Genomic DNA, 16,875 nt, shown 5'->3' with positions numbered 1-16,875 from the left:
CTTATTTAATTTCAGAATGTGGAAATTATGTTGCTCTACCTATTAATGTGCTGTATATTTATGTACTGTATGTATCATACTTGCTCCAATGTACATTTATTTGTATTTAAATGCTTCATTTGTTATTATATTGTTAAATATTTTCATTTGGTAGTTTTAAGAATCCACTGCAGCACCTACCTGTTTTGGATCTATAATGTATATACATTGCAGTGTTTACACCAGTGGTTCTCAAAGTGGGATCCGGGGACCCCCAGGGGTTCGTGGGGTGGGGGTGGAGGGGTGGGGGGGGATGTTAAAAGGGGTCTCCAGCAGGAACCGTTTAAACAGTTAAGCCCAATTGTATTTTTCGGGTACTTGAAAAATCTTCCCTTGAACTTGGCAGAACAAAACAATCTAACGGGGGTCTGGGGGCGGAGCTACTACTTGACATGAAAATGTTTGAGAACCACTGCTATTCTTGATAGGACTTGAATTGAAGCTGACCTATAGGGCCTATTATTACATACTTCCAAAGAAACCCAATTAAAGCTGCAATTTGTGACATTTATCTTCTACCTGGGACTCAAACCCTGGTTTGATTGATTGATTGATTGATGTACTTTATTTAGTAAGACATGAGAACAGTACATGGCAGTACATAACAGTACATGGAAGTACAAATTCGCAATACAAGGTCTACTAAACTGGATAGCTCAGTTAAGCACGTAGCTTGTTTAAGATGAGATCCCCATGCACACAAATCATGTTGACATATAAGAGACAGACAGATATACACACTACTATACAGATGGTGGTCTCCTGCACGGGAGACCAAACATCTACCGCTCAACAAAGAGGCAATCCCCACTTGGCCAGCGGTGGGGAGATATAGGCCAGCGGTAGGCAACCTTAGGCTCATGGGTGCCAACTTTGGCAACCCATGGCAGTGGCACACCCACTGGCACACTGGCATAAGTGTGAGAGAGAGTTTTTTTCTTTTAAAATTGAATATTCTAAAAAGGTTTAGTCAGTTAAATCCAGTTACGTCCCTTCACATCCATATACAAATTACATCCTGCACATAATTCTACATTCAAACTCCCAACTCTGACAGGGGGAGGGAGTCTGGGAGATAGGTGGGTTATTGCTCTGAGTCTAATGATTATTACATCCTGTAAATATTTCTTAAGAAGGGAAAAAAATTAAGGTTGTTTTGTATGTGGACAATCAAAATACTATCACATTTTGTCATAATTAAACGTAATGTTGATTCGACACACTGACTAATCAAGAAAATAAAAAAATGCCACTTCATGTCAAAAAGGTTGCCGACCCCTTGCAGTAGGCTGGTTTATTCAGGCAGTACTACTTGTCAACCAGTAGGTGTCACCTGACACCAGGGAGACCACCTCCAACCACTGTAGTATGTGCTAGTCATATTGTTTTAATATATTCTACCATACATACAGATTGGCTAAAATAACATTTTGTTTATTAAGATAAGTTAGAGATTGCAGCTTTAAGCTTTAGTGGCTACCACAGCCAGCAATGAAGAACCTTTCAGTGGCAGTCAGGTCACGGTTATTTAGGGTTGAATCACCAAGAGAACAGTTTCACTGATATGAGATATATTAGCTGGATCCAGATTTTATGTAGATCAAACATATTTCTGACTGCTATTGATCTACTGTAAGTGGTTTAAATCTAACTGGTTTAGATTTGGTCTGTGTGTAGGAAATGTGAACCTTTTGATCGTTGTAATCTTAATGCCGGTATGGCTTCCATTTGACTGCAGTAAAACAATCCCTGGGATGACTTTATTTATGTAGATTACTTGAAGTTTACGATACATTCAAACAAAGTATTTTTGTATGCTTGTTAGGAGATAAAGAATCATTGAATTATGTATTCTATTTTTCTTTTTTCTCTTTGATTGTAATTCAACCGTGGAATAGATATTACAGTAGTTTCCTTTTCAGGCGTGGTTCATATGAAACAGTCTAACCTCTCTGGTGTTTAACCAGTTCCTGTAAAGAAATAAAAGATCTTTGTCAGATGAGTTTGGGGGTGATATTTGACCAGACACGATCACACACACAGACAGACAGACAGACAGATACATTTATTTAGTACAATTTATTTCATTTTATTTTGTTCTCTGACATATCGACCATGAACCAAAAAAACAAAATGCATTGAAAGTGGATATACTGAGACGCTAGACCAGTGGTTCTAAACCTGTGGGTTTGGGACCCCCCCCAGTTGGGTCCCCACATCATTTTGCGGGGGTCCCAAGATGACAGTGAAGTGACAATTTAAGGACTTTTAAGACCTTTTTAATATAAAAAAAAGAAAGAAAAAATACCATTACTGCATCAAAAGTAATCAACAAAATATACTATTAAAACTGGTAAAACATTGGCCAAATTGACAAATAATATATAGAAAATAGCCGATCTTCACAATATTTATCTGTGGAACTAAACTAAATGTAATGCCTCAACTCCTACAATTCCAAGTGCTTGCATGGTGGGGGGGGGTCCCCCGTTCAAATATGACCCTGCCCGTCTGAAGAGCACCCTGGCCTGGCAACATGAACATACACCACATCTGCAGGGGCTCTGCTCAGAGAAGTGTAGTGCTTGGAGTCTTTGGCTCTAACAGCTTCACACACTAACCTCCACCCCCACACCCACCCAAACCAACTCTATATACTGTACGTGAGTCTATAAGTGATATTACACTAATTGTATATCTGTTCTTGAGGTAGTTGTTTACCACACAAAATCACAATGGCTAATTAGACCTTTGGGATACAAAAATAAGTCAGTGTGACCAAAAACGTAGTTACTGCACTTTGGCTCTGTAGGGCAGTTTAATTGGCATTGTCACAAATCAATGTTCTGAATCTAAAACTTCCAAGAGATGTGAGATACTGCTGATTAATTATTTCTAGTCTTCAGACAACATTAGGATCCTGAACAGAAGAGGGTATATTATAAGCGACCAGTGTTGGGACTAACACGTTAGAAAGTAATGCGTTACTGTAACGCAATCAATCAACTTTATCGTCACAACACAGTTACAGGTAAAAGTGAGGTGAAACTCTTGTTTATGCAGGCTTTCACGTTTGCAGTTCAAGGAAGTTCACGCAACTACTTTTTGCGGTGACTAGTAGTGTAACTAGTTACTTTTTCCAGTTACTGACATTTCAGAGTTGTCGTCTTGTGCTGCAGCAACATGAAAATGTACTGTATAAATTAATATTGAAGCTAAATAAATAAATAAAGCAACGCGAAAGTTTTTTAAAAAGCACTCGTTTTGAAAGTAGCAATTATAACGAGTTACTAATTTAAAGTAACCCAACACTGTAAAAGACAAATCAAGGTTTGTCAAACAGCTGTTTATGAAGGTAGGGATCCTTTTCTTTGAGTGCATTGATCATCTCTGAAGATGCTTCGTTCCCTTTACGTTGCACTGTGTCAATTAATTGCCGCGCTTTCTTCTGCTTGGTTTTCTTGGCACTGATAGAGTCCGTCTCTGCATCGTTGAGAACCTTCAAAGTGAATAGTCTGTCCAGCAGACCATCGAGCACGGGATCTGACACTCTTGCAATGAAACCTTCCCGCACAGACAGCAACATCCCCGCTCCCTCTGTTGTCATATTCCTGGTCAATGCGTTTGACTGACTCGGGCCGGCATCTGTCTCTGGAGGAAAACAAATGGGTGTGATGTCACAGAGTGGTGACAGGCAGATACACTCCTGAGGACTCAGGTGCATATGGTTGACTTCAGCGTACCCATTTGGTCCCACCTTAAACTCTGTTAGACAGGACCCTGGGCCCCTGAACTTGAAACTGTAACACACACACAAAAAACAAACATTTAAAAAAATATATATATTGACTTCATTATGTCAATTGCCACATACATCAATTTAATTTACAATCACAGTGTTTGGTTCAATAGAAACAACATGTTACTGGAAACAATAATACTCAGCTGATGGGCTCAAAGACATTTAAATCTATAGGATGAGTTACCTGTGTTTGTTATGTATCTGTTCACTCTGCACACTCTTTGAAGAAGTGGTTGTCTGTTGTGTCTGCGTGCTCTGTGGAGAAGTGGTTGTCTGTTGTGTCTGCGTGCTCTGTGAAGAGGTGGCCTGAAAGAGAAAGAAATTTGGAAACCATCAGTAACTTTCCTGATGTTCAGTCTGTGTGATTATTCTGTAGAGGAGCTGGTTTTACTCACTATGTCCGTGTTCGATTGATGACGATCAGCCTTATCAGAGGAGAGTCTAGAAAGACGAAGACACACGCAAGCACGCACGAACGCACACACACGCGCACACACACGCGCACACGCACACGCACACACACACACACACACACACACACACACACACACACACACACACACACACACACACACACACACACGTACGAGTTGTGAGGCCAATGTATCACCAATGTACATCAATGTGCTGTTTTATTCTCTCTTACTATTGCTGCTATTCTTTTCATTACTGTTTATTATTGCTGCTGTTATTGTATTTCTGTTGTTGCTACAAAGTTGAGGAGCCAAACCAAAATGTTTACTCTCATGTACTTAAGATGCAACACTATACTAATCTTAAAGATCTTGAATCTTGATGCATTGTACATATATGATGGCTATGAGACAGGTACATCAAACATGAATCAGCATCCATGTGGTCGGCTCACAGTGGGTGGGTGGGTGGGTGAGTGTCCACTGCTAATCTTACACACTACTACACATATGAACTTAAAAAGGCATATATATGCATGATACCAGCACTCTAAGGAACCCATTTCCCACCAAAAACTGTGATTTCATAATGTCAGACTTACCGTCCCTCCATGCTATGGGATGTGTGTCTGCAAGGCTCAGAGAGTTCCTTCTCTGATCTGTTGTTTGACATCAGGAACTGTTGCATCTGGGCCACCTGTATTGGGTCGACCCCCAGCTCAATCAAACAGCAGTAGATGTTGGTGGCGCTCTTGATGCCTCTCTCGATGGCTCTCTGGATGATCTCTGGACTGTTCTTTGTCTGACCCAGCAGGCCTCCTAACAGACTCTGATTGGACTCCAGCGAGAGGCCATGAAGGAAGCGGACAAAGAGGTCCAGGTGGCCGTTTATACTCTTCTGGGCTTTAAGCATGGCTCTGGACAGGAAGTCATCCAGGGAACTGGATGAATCAGAATCTTTCAGGAATGACTTCAGTACCTTCATGTTCTTCTCTGTGAAACAGCGGAAAAGGTAGACTGCAGCCAGAAACTCCTGGATGCTCAGATGAACAAAGCTGTAGACCTGTCTCTGGAAGAGCACACCCTCTCTCTTGAAGATCTCTGTGCACACTCCTGAGTACAGCGAGGCCTCTGTGACATCAAGACCACACTCTTCCAGGTCTTCTTGGTAGAACATGATGCTACCTTTCTCCAGATGTTCAAACGCCAGCCTGCCCAGCTTCAGAAGAACTTCCAAATCGCTCTGAATGATCTCCTGTTGATTCACCTCATCGCCATACTTCTGCTTCTTCCTCTTTGTCAGTACCAACAGGAAGTGGCAGAGCATCTGAGTAAGGGTCTTGGGCAGCTGTCCAGTCTCGTCTGTCTTCAACATGTTCTCCAGAACAGTAGCAGTGATCGAACAGAAGAGTGGGATGTGACACATGACGTGGAGGGTCATGGATTTGTTGATGTGTGAGATGATTCTGCTGGCCAGCTTCTCATCACTGAATCTCTTCCAGAAGTACTCCTCCTTCTGGGGGTCTGTGAATCCTCGTACTTCTGTCACCCTGTCGACACATGCAGGAGGGATCTGATTGGCTGCTGCAGGTCTGGTAGTTATCCAGAGGAGAGCTGAGGGGAGCAGATTCCCCTGGATGAGGTTTGTCAACAAAATGCCCACTGATGATGTCACAGTGACGTCAGAAACAATGTCATTGTAGTGGAAGTTCAGTGAAATTCTGCTTTCATCCAGACCATCAAAGATGAACACAGTCTTACAGACAGCAAGCTGCTCTGCTGTCAGCTTCTTTAATGTTGGATGGAAATCATGGATCAGTGTGAGAAGGTTGTACTGCTTATCTCTGACCAAGTTCAGCTTCCGGAACGAGATCAGAATCAGGAGATCGATGTGTTGATTGGCCACGCCCCCCGCCCAGTCCAGAGTGAACTTGTACACAGAGAATGTTTTTCCAATGCCGGCGATGCCCTTTGTCAGAACTATTCGGATTGGTGTCACTGTGCCTGGTAAGGGACAGAAGATGTCAGAACACATGATTGTCGTGTCAAGGAGGGTCGTCTCCATCTTGGATGCCATCTCAAGCTGCCACACCTCATGTTGCTGATTAACCCCCTCCCTGTCTCCCCCTATGAGGTAAAGCTCTGTGTAGATCCTGTTGAAGGGGGTTCCAGTCCCTGGTCCAGTGATGTCTTCTCTCTGACCTTCTAACCGCTCTTCCAGAATGATCATATGTGCCTTTGAAAGATCCTGCAGACTGACATCCACTGTAACAGAACAGTTCATGAATGTGAAACACACGTTCAATCATAGATTTACAGAGTAAAAAAAACGGAATGAAATACAAATAAATCCAGTGGTGGAAGAAGTACTCATATTTTGGACTTAAGTAAAGTAACAATACCACAATGTAACAAATGCTTTGTTACAAGTAAAAGTATTTCATTTAAAATCCTACTTAAGTGAAAGTATAAAAGTATTAACATAAAAATATATTTAAAGTAGTAAAATTACTCATTATGTAGAATGTCCCATTTCAGAATTACATATATAATGTTATTGGACTATAATTATTGATCATTAATGACATAAGCCATATGTTATGTTTTGGCTATTCGAAAATAGTGGGTTTGTATAGGAAGGGGGCGTGTCTGATAACATGAATATCAAATATCTAAATACTGAATCAAGCAACTTAAAAACGGTCTGGGGGGCTCACATAAGCCTGAGTAGATGATAAAATGATCAAAATGTTTCCCTTCGAGTACAGTACTTGAGTAAGTGTACTTAGTTATTTTCCACCACTGAATAAATCACTGTCTGAGTCTGAACAAACAAAAATAGTCTTAAACTGCTTAATTTACACTTTTTTTGTAAAGATAAAAATCTGTTTCAGTCTTTTGAAGCTTATTAGTTTGACTAATTAGCTTGTGATTAAAATAACTGATTTTAAAACAAAAACAATGTGAGTCATCACATTTCCTAGTTGAAAATCTATTCTTTTGGTGAGATACAATGAAGTATAAATTAGGCTTTACTTTGTACAATGATGGGATCTGAAACCGGATCTGTCAGAACTGCACACCTGGGCGGCTCCTCAGTCAGGTCACAGGTACTCCTCTTCCTTCTGTGGACACACACACACACACACACACACACACACACACACACACACACACACACACACACACACACACACACACACACACACACACACACACACACACACACACACACACACACACACACATTACCCCTTACTTACAGTATAGGTAGAGTTGTGACGTGCACAACATAATGATGGCTCAGTATGGTGAGTGAAGCTAGTAACAAGGGATGGGCACAGGTAACACACTAGTTGAGTACTCGTTAAGTTGTAACCACACACACTCACCTAAAATGCTACTGGAAATTCACAAATTTTGCTTTCTCTGAGATGGAATATAAACAATCAATCTATCAATAGGCAAAACTAGTTCAACTGGCCCCAGATACAGACTGTGGGCAACAGTGCCATTATGGTCATTTCAGACGACCACTAGTAATTAATTTTCAATGAGAGGCGATGTTAGTTTAGCTATAACCCATAGAGCATTAAGTGTAACTTAGTGATAATGTGAGAATAATCAGGGATGTATGAGCCAGAAACAAACTGTTTTCTGATTCTGATGATTCCAGAGGTTTCTGATGAGTAAGATCACTCATCAGAAAACGCAATGTTGTGATAGATTGTATTTATTAGCTGACATGAGCTTCACTTTTCCTGATTCTCTCTCGTGTCTCTCGTTACACAAGATATCGTCTCTGTCAGGTGGAAACCTTATATGTCCAAAACTGTTATTTTTCAGGATTCAAATTCAAAAGTAGCAAAAGTAGCAGATCTACAAGCTCAAACGTGTTTTCGATCTGCTACTTTAATGCTTTTGTGTGACACTGTAATATGATCAAGTAGTAGGGCGTTAATTTACGGAAAAACACAAAACTTTGAATATGGAGATAAGAGTTTTCTGCCTGACAGCAAAGATAGTGTATATGACATCTTGTGTGTGGAAGAGAGGAGAATCCAGGCAGCAGTAGTAACAGCACCACTGGACCAATCAGTTACATTCCTTGTGAATGCTGCAGTAGTAGGCCAAGAAAGTATTACTTTTTTTGGGGGGGGGGAATAGGCTGAAACAATGCCCTGATATGGATATGACTGTCATCATAGTACCGTCACCATAGAACTATAATAATGTCATAGATGACAGATGTCATACACTGGCAGTGGCCACACTTCCTGGCAGTATGCACATTCACCTTTCTAGTCAGTACATTAGCATACAACATATGTGTGGCTGCTTTTGGGCTGCCCCTATTTCCTTACTATTCTCTGTTAAGGATAAATGAAGTGCCCACAATTATACTGCTTTCAGACCACTGAACTACCAATTATGTTGTATCAAACATATATATATTTTTTTAAACTATTTGGTGGGATCATTTTCCGAGATCATTAAAAGCAAACATGTGGTATATGGACACTATGGTGTCCATATACAGTATGGTGAAACATTTTAGCATTCAACATGTCCAGGTTCACAAAAGGGCTCTATAGGCAAACAGTCTTAACATCCTTCAATATGCATGGAATTAACTTAAATTTAGACTTCAAGTATAGTGAGCTTACCTCGAGTCTGATGGTTTTGGCATCATTGCAGGGTGCTGCTTGGAGACTTCTCCCCCCATCTTCTGGACTTGACACCTACAGTATGATGCAGATCACACACACACACACACACACACACACACACACACACACACACACACACACACACACACACACACACACACACACACACACACACACACACACACACACACACACACACACACACACACACACACCACACACCATATTTGAAATATTTATTTATGTCCACATAAACAGAAGTACAAGAATACCTTGTACAAAGGACAACGTGCCTATAAGGCAGTACATTGTTACATTCAATACAGTTGACATAATTGTCAAACACAGCAGACATCAATCATGGATAAAGGAAACAACGGCTCCTCCAAATTGAGCGGCTTCCTATAATAGCTGATACTGAGCAGTACCTTACTAACTGTTTGGCCCTCTTTCTGGAGAGGCCTCACAACCAACTTGTGCACATGCCCTAGGCCAGGGATGGGCAGCATTTATTTCCAGAGAGCCATACTGACTTCGATAAAGTGAGTGAAGGGCCATACATTGTACAATTGTTAAATTGTAAAAAAGTTAAAACTGCATGAATTCGGTAGACATGCCAGACTACTTTAGAATAGGTCCTTGCTTTCACAACAAGAAGTTTCTGTTACAAAATGTTTATATTTTTCTTTGCTTTTTTTTCCTTTTATATTTTGTTTTACAGCTGTACTATAGGCAAGACTAGTTCAACTGGCTCCAGATACAGGCTGTGGGCAACAGTGGCATTATGGTCATTTCAGACGACCACTAGTAATTTATTTTCAATGAGAGGCAATGTTGTGTACGACATTCCGCCAGAACAGAATTTAACAGAATTAAAGTACATGTATATGAGCACTCTCTAACTAGGGTTCTAACCAAATACATATATTCTATCCCATCATTGCGTTTTCTGATGAGTGATCTTACTTTGAGTCACCTCTGGAATCATCAGAATCAGAAAACAGTTTGTTTCTGGCTCATACATCCCTGATTATTCTCACATTATCACTAAGTTACACTCTAGACAGATTGTCACATTTTCAATAAGTTACACTTAATGCTCTATGGGTTATAACTAAATCTAAGAGGTTTCTACTGATGATCTTACTTTGAGTCTGAGGGTCCAGGTTCATTACTGGATTCTGGATGTTGTTCCATAGTCAAGTCACTCTTCATAGACACATAGCTGGGTGTTGGACACTCTGGTCTCTGTCTCAGATAGTCACCACTGGAAACATCAGGATCAGAAAACATTTCTGGTTTATACAGTATATTCCTGTTGAGGACATCTTAATAACATGAACTAACATTTAAATTAAGGTTTACAGAGGTCTGGTTCATTAATGAACACTGGAGAACTATTATAGATCAGTCACAGTTCAAGTTACTCTGAGTCTACAGGCTCATACATTCCTAATGAAGACTCCTTAATAATGTGAACTAACATGGTTAATTGACTGTGAGTCTGGGGCTAATCTGTTGAACTACTCATATGTGAACCCCCTTATTTGATCTCTAACAAGTGTTCTAACTAAATATAAATCCAGGTTCATTACTGTCATTACAAGTCTGAATCTTGTTAAACCAGCGTTGTTGCATAGATAGACATTGGTCTCTGTCTCTGGTCGTCACCTCTGGAATAATCAGAATCAGAAAACAGTCAGTTTCTGGCTCATACATCCCTGATTATTCTCACGTTATCACTAGTTACACTTGAGCTCTAAGGGGACATGAAAACCTAAACCATAAATATATGTATTTTAAATATATATAACAGATATATAGTTGTTGCTTGTGATAGGAAACAATAATATAAGACCATTTCTTCACAGTTTTGTGCATAGATGGTTTGCTGCAATTTGTGGAGCAAAATCTTTGTCTATCCGGGGGTGGGGAAAATATTTTAACTGATGTACTGATTAGGAGCCTTCATTGACAACAACATCTGGGCCAGTTGCACCACTTCACACTAAGTTCAAACTTAGCCTAGTTATAGCTTAAACACATTCAATCCGGGAAAGTTTCTCTGTCATTTTAGATTTCTTTGGCTATTCTAAAATAGCAGATATGCAAGCTCATAGTGCGGCACCGAGTGCCGCGCTATGAGCTTGTAGATCTGCTATTTTTTGAAAAATCGTGAAAATTAGTGCAAATCTTTGAATATATATTTGAAAAATATATATCATATATTTAAAGATTTGCACAAATTTTCACATAAAAAACTTAAAAATAGCAGATCTACAAGCTCATAGCGCGGCACTCGGTGCCGCGCTATGAGCTTGTAGATTTGCTATTTTTGAATAGTCAAATAAATCTAAAAATGACACAGATACTTTGCCGGCTAGTTTGCCGGCACGCACGCACGCACGCACACACACACACACACACACACACACACACACACACACACACCGAATATAGGAAACACTTGGCCGACGGCCGAATACCAAATGGCGGAAAAGTATATATATTTTTTAAATATATACAAAAATATATATATACATTTTTTAAAATATTTTTTGTACCTCTTTTGTAGAGCTACATGATTATGGCTATATCATAACTATAATGGGTCCATATTGAGATCAGTTATTTAAAACATATTTTTTTATTGTGTAGAGTTACTCATTTTTCTATTGTGTAGTAATAAAATACAATATGTCTCAAAACATTAGCATGCCATACAGTTGAATTATTGCAAATTAAATAAATATGAATTCAAAAATGTAAAACAAATATTGAATAGCCTAACAAAAGGCAATACAATGTCTGCAGTTGCATTATTGTACACAGCCAAAATGCATAAATAATATTAGGCCATTCCTTCCTTTTGGAGAAGTGACAGACAGACAGACAGACAGACAGACAGACAGACAGACAGACAGACAGACAGACAGACAGACAGACAGACCACGCACGCACGCACGCACGCACGCACGCACGCACGCACGCACGCACGCACGCACGCACACACACACACACACACACACACACACACACACACACACACACACACACACACACACACACACACACACACACACACACACACACACACACACAGCTGGTGTTAATTGTTTTGTTTTGTCCTGCCCTGCGCAGGCCTAGGCTCTTAACTAGCACTAGCTAATTCCTTCCTCACTACTTCAGTTGAGAGACTGACATGGTGTGTGAGGGGAAAGAGAGGAGAGGAGAGGAATAGACCATATTCACACGGCGGCCATGTTTCTATGAAGTCAATGAAAGTAGCCACCCTGGGTGGCGGCACTTTCAATGTTAAATTCCAATATGGCTGCCATGTGAATATGGTCTATAGAGAGGAGAGGGGGGGGGGGGGGGTGGGGAGTGGGAAGTGGGGAGTGGAGGGGGGGAGTGGGGAGTGGAGGGGGGGAGGGAGGAATGCGGCTCAGAGAGAAGTAGCCATGGTTCACGTTACGCTTGTAGTCATGTTTCAGGGCTAAGAGAGAAGCAGCAGCTCCGCAACTGATGTATACTTCTCCATACAACAGTGTTTTACCGGATTTGTGCTGTTTGTGTAGGACTTCTAAACGCCTTGTTTGAACGGCTTTTAGCGCGTCTAGGAACCAATATGCAGAACCGAAAGTACATATATTTTATGGGTACCCAGTACCCACTATTTTTTATTTCGGTAACCAACCCTATGATGACTACCACAGAGACAGAGGGGGAGGGTAAACAAAAGTAAGAAATGCACCTGAATTTTTGTATGTTAGCTTTAGCCAAACTTTTATGGATGATACCAGGTAGTTTTAGTTATAAATTAGTATACAAACACATATTGTACACCTACTGTATAGTACGGTATGTGTGATTTCTTTCTATTATATTAAAAGACTTAGCCCACATTAACTGTGTTCTTCTGTGTTCTGCTTAAGAATGGAGTCAGGACTGAACATGTACTTCCTTGTCTTGGAGTTGTCCCGCCTCTATTGTAGTTTGTTGACACACCTACCCAGTAGGGGGGTGATAATCAGCCATTCTGGTATAATGTGTCCACACTGTCAACAGAGAAGTTATTCAGCAGAATAAACTATTATTAGCCCGTCAAAAGTTATTTCACATTTGATTTTCTGAAGTAAAGTGATCTTAAGTTGTCATTGGTGCTGCCAATGTATGTCCATATATTCAGCATAATTGTGACATAACTCTAAACTCAGTTGCTGTCATATCAGGTTTGTTTTCACTGAAATATTAAATAGTCAGGAGGCAAATCGCAGAGGCATACATTGTGTTTATTGTTCCCATTTCACTTTACAGAACCGGTACAGGATCTATATACTATTGTAATGAAATATGGGTTAAATCTAAATGGGGCACAACTTATAATAGAAGCTAGCCTGGAAACCAGATGAACCTGCCAGAGCTGGAAAGACTTTTATTTGTGTCTATCAACACACAACTCTAAACCAGAGGGTAGAGGGTTCTCCATGCAGCTATTAGCCCTACTACTCATGGTTTTCTACTCAAATACAAACATATAAAACAAATGATTTTATATGTGTGTATGTGTAGATCTGCTATTATTTTTTTATTTTCAGATTTATGTTTTGCTATTTTTTAATTGGATTCCTGAAAAGTAATTATTTTATTTGATTTCAAATCCATTTAGTTATACTTATGTTAACTTTATGAACTTAAATACAAATACATTGGACATAAAAAAGACAATAGAATTGCAATACTAGTAATTAAGCTACTACTAATAGTAGTAATAATTATGGACATAAATCCGATATTAACCTGCGGGCCACATTAAGTGAAGGTGGGGGCCGCATGTGGCACCTGGGCCGCCAGTTGCCCATGTATGCTCTAACCTCACTCTCTCACTTCCTATGTGTACTTTGTGCAGGCTGTGGTTGCAATTCTCATAAATCAGCTGAAGGAAGCAGCTTCTCTTCTGCTCTGACACCAACCCTGAAGGCCCTATCTTGGGTGCCGCCTTACCCCTTATCCCTAAACTTATTAGCCATTTAAAAAATATATATTTTAAAATAGTTCAACTAGCCGATCTACATCGACACCTTGTGAGCTTGTAGATCGTCTATTTGAACTATTTGAAAATGTTTTTCAAAATAGTAAAAAATGGCAAAGAAGTTTAGGGATAAGGAGTAAGGTGGCGCCCAAGATAGGATTTTACGCTCCAATCTACAGCGATGACAGTAAATTACAGTGTACAGTTTCTGAATGAAGCAACACAACTTAACTCACAATGTGCTGTTCAGGTGCAACACTGGTCTAAGTAGTTAAAACCTGCATTTATGATTGACTAACGTGGAGACTGTTGATCTCCTCTGGCCAATAGAAATGGACATATCTAAAAAAAATACTTAATTTCTTGATCATTTAAAAACATGAAAAAACAATAGATGGCATACTGGCAGCATGCACAATAAATTCTGTGAGATTTGCCCAGGGGGGTCCCAAGCTAAATGATTTATAGTTCGGAACCAAATGGACCCTTGCAGGTCTGCAACTAGCCTGGGAACCAGACGATTCTGCCAGTGCAAAAACAAAATAAGCACAATATACAAATGGACACTTAATTGGTGGCTCTATACCAACGCTCCCCAAATGAGTGTACAAATGGAACCAAATGCACCCTTATGGGTTCCATTTGTACTCTCTCAGAGTGAAATTAACAGAGGATTTTACAGTGTAGATTGGGGTTCCTGTATAGCAGGGGTCAGCAACCTTTTTGACATGAAGTGTCATGTTTCTATTTTCTTTATAGTCAGTGTGCCTTATCAACACTATGTTTGATTATGACACCACACCAGAATAAAATATTTCCAACAGATTTGGATTGCCCATATGCATAGCAACCTTTATTTTATTTGGATTTAGAAAATGTCAGGACATTGTAATGATCATTAGACTCAATAGCAATAACCCCACACCTATCTACCAGACTCCCTCCTCAGGCAGAGTTCAGAGTTTGAATGAATGTAGAATTATGTGCAGGATGTCATTTGCATACAGATGTGAGGGGACTTCATTTAATTCAGTGGTTCTCAAACTTTTTCATGTCAAGGACCCCCAAATTGACACTTATTAGCCCGCGGACCCCCATTTCAAAAGATATGCCAGGGACCCCCCATAAGAGAAGATTTTTTACGGCTCTAATGTGTGTACTTACAATATTGCGTGATGATAAGGTGATGAGCATAAAAATAGGTTAGCAAATGCACACAGACACACAGACACACACATCCGGCCACACACACTCAAGGCACTGTCCTGCAGACAGAAACAACCCTGTCTGTCTGTCCTATACTCATCATACCTCATCATAGATCAAATTCATTATGTTTTGAATTTGAAAAATGTCAAAGTTCACTAAAACTAAATATTAATAGTTGACTGTAATACAAAATATAACATTTAAAACTTTTGGGAAAAAAATACTGACAGTGTACTAAATAAAATAATTACAAACATATCTACAGTAGCCAAACGCGCGTGTGCGCGCGTGCACACACACACACACACACACACACACACACACACACACACACACACACACACACACACACACACACACACACACTGCGGCTACCAATAATAAAAGAGATTGCACGGAATTTTGCAAGCCGTTTTTTTGGCTTTCCAAGTTCTTGGAAGCCTCTTACAACCAACCGAACATGTCCTCGGCTGCCAAAGATAAACACAAGTAAATTGCACCTTACAGTAGCGCTGTGATGGTATGGATGAGCGGCTGGTATTTAATGACTTAAATCATAAAAGCTTCCTCTAAGCTAGAATCAAAGGTGCAGGCCACTTCAAGAATGGAAACTGATTTGGAGCCTTCATTGACAACAACAACATCAGCAGAGAGATGTTCAAAGATTTCAGGATTATCAGTACAGAGTTGAAAAATGGAATTCTCTCTCTCTCTCTCTCTCTCTCTCTCTCTCTCTCTCTCTCTCTCTCTCTCTCTCTCTCTCTCTCTCTCTCTCTCTCTCTCTCTCTCTCTCTCTCTCTCTCTCTCTCTCTCTCTCTCTCTCTCTCTCTCTCTCTCTCTCTCTCTCTCTCTCTCTCTCTCTCTCTCTCTCTCTCTCTCTCTCTCATTCTCCGACAGAGAAAGGATATCCATTAAGTTGGAGTGTTAAAGACTGATATCTAGATTAGAATGTGTGTAGATAAAATGTGTCATCACTAAATTAGAACTACACACTTAAATTAGTAAATGTTTACTGGAATTAGCAGTATTTTCATAAGCATAACCAGACTGGTTTTAAATGTCTGTCGACATAGTTAAACAGTAGTTATGTAGATTTATAAGCAGGCAAAATGGGATCACCTGAGCAACAGAAAGTGTGGCTGTTGTAAAATGACATGCCACTTATTATGTCATTTATTATAGCATTAACTAACTCACATGCCTTTAGAACTGTCGTATGTCTGTGTTTCTGTCTTCCAAATATTTTGGTGGTGAGATCATGACCACCACAGAGAGAGAGAGAGGGGAGGGGGAGGGTAAACAAAAGTAAGAAATGCACCTTAATGTTTTGCTTAGATTTAGCCAAACTTTTATGGATGATACCAGGTAGTTTTAGTTATAAATTAGTATACAAAACACATATTGTACACCTATAGTACGGTATGTGTGATTTCTTTCTAGTATATGAAAAGACTTACCCCACATTAACCGTGTTCTTCTGTGTTCTGCTTGAGAATGGACTGGGACTGAACATGCACTTCCTTGTCTTGTAGTTGTCCCGCCTCTATTGTAGGTTGTTGACACACATGCCCAGTAGGGGGGTGATAGCCAACCATTCTGGTATAATGTGTCCACACTGTCAACAGAGAAGTTATTCAGCAGAATAAACTATTATTAGGTATTTCACATTTGATTTTCTGAAGTAAATTGATCTTAGGTTGTCAGTGATGC

The 16,875-nt window shown here is 40.0% G+C and overlaps 1 protein-coding gene across 1 annotated transcript; it reads right to left on the bottom strand.

The window, feature by feature from the left end:
• Positions 1-1,931: 1,931 nt before the first annotated feature.
• LOC311042116 (protein NLRC3-like) lies at positions 1,932-16,701 on the bottom strand. The gene is made up of 8 exons (XM_084052675.1): positions 16,623-16,701; positions 10,072-10,191; positions 8,922-8,996; positions 7,291-7,379; positions 4,857-6,519; positions 4,237-4,282; positions 4,026-4,147; positions 1,932-3,839 (listed from the first exon to the last, which is right to left on the bottom strand). Exons 1-8 carry the CDS (start codon positions 16,676-16,678, stop codon positions 3,365-3,367), a joined length of 2,646 nt encoding a protein of 881 aa, XP_083908801.1. The 5' UTR covers positions 16,679-16,701; the 3' UTR covers positions 1,932-3,364.
• Positions 16,702-16,875: the final 174 nt, after the last annotated feature.

The sequence above is a fragment of the Gymnoscopelus microlampas genome (genome assembly GCF_963454915.1).
Source record: "Gymnoscopelus microlampas genome assembly, chromosome: 3".
In the NCBI taxonomy this organism is placed as follows: domain Eukaryota; kingdom Metazoa; phylum Chordata; class Actinopteri; order Myctophiformes; family Myctophidae; genus Gymnoscopelus; species Gymnoscopelus microlampas.
The sequence above is the reverse complement of the archived record's forward strand: the minus strand, read 5'-3'. Positions and strand labels throughout refer to the sequence as shown.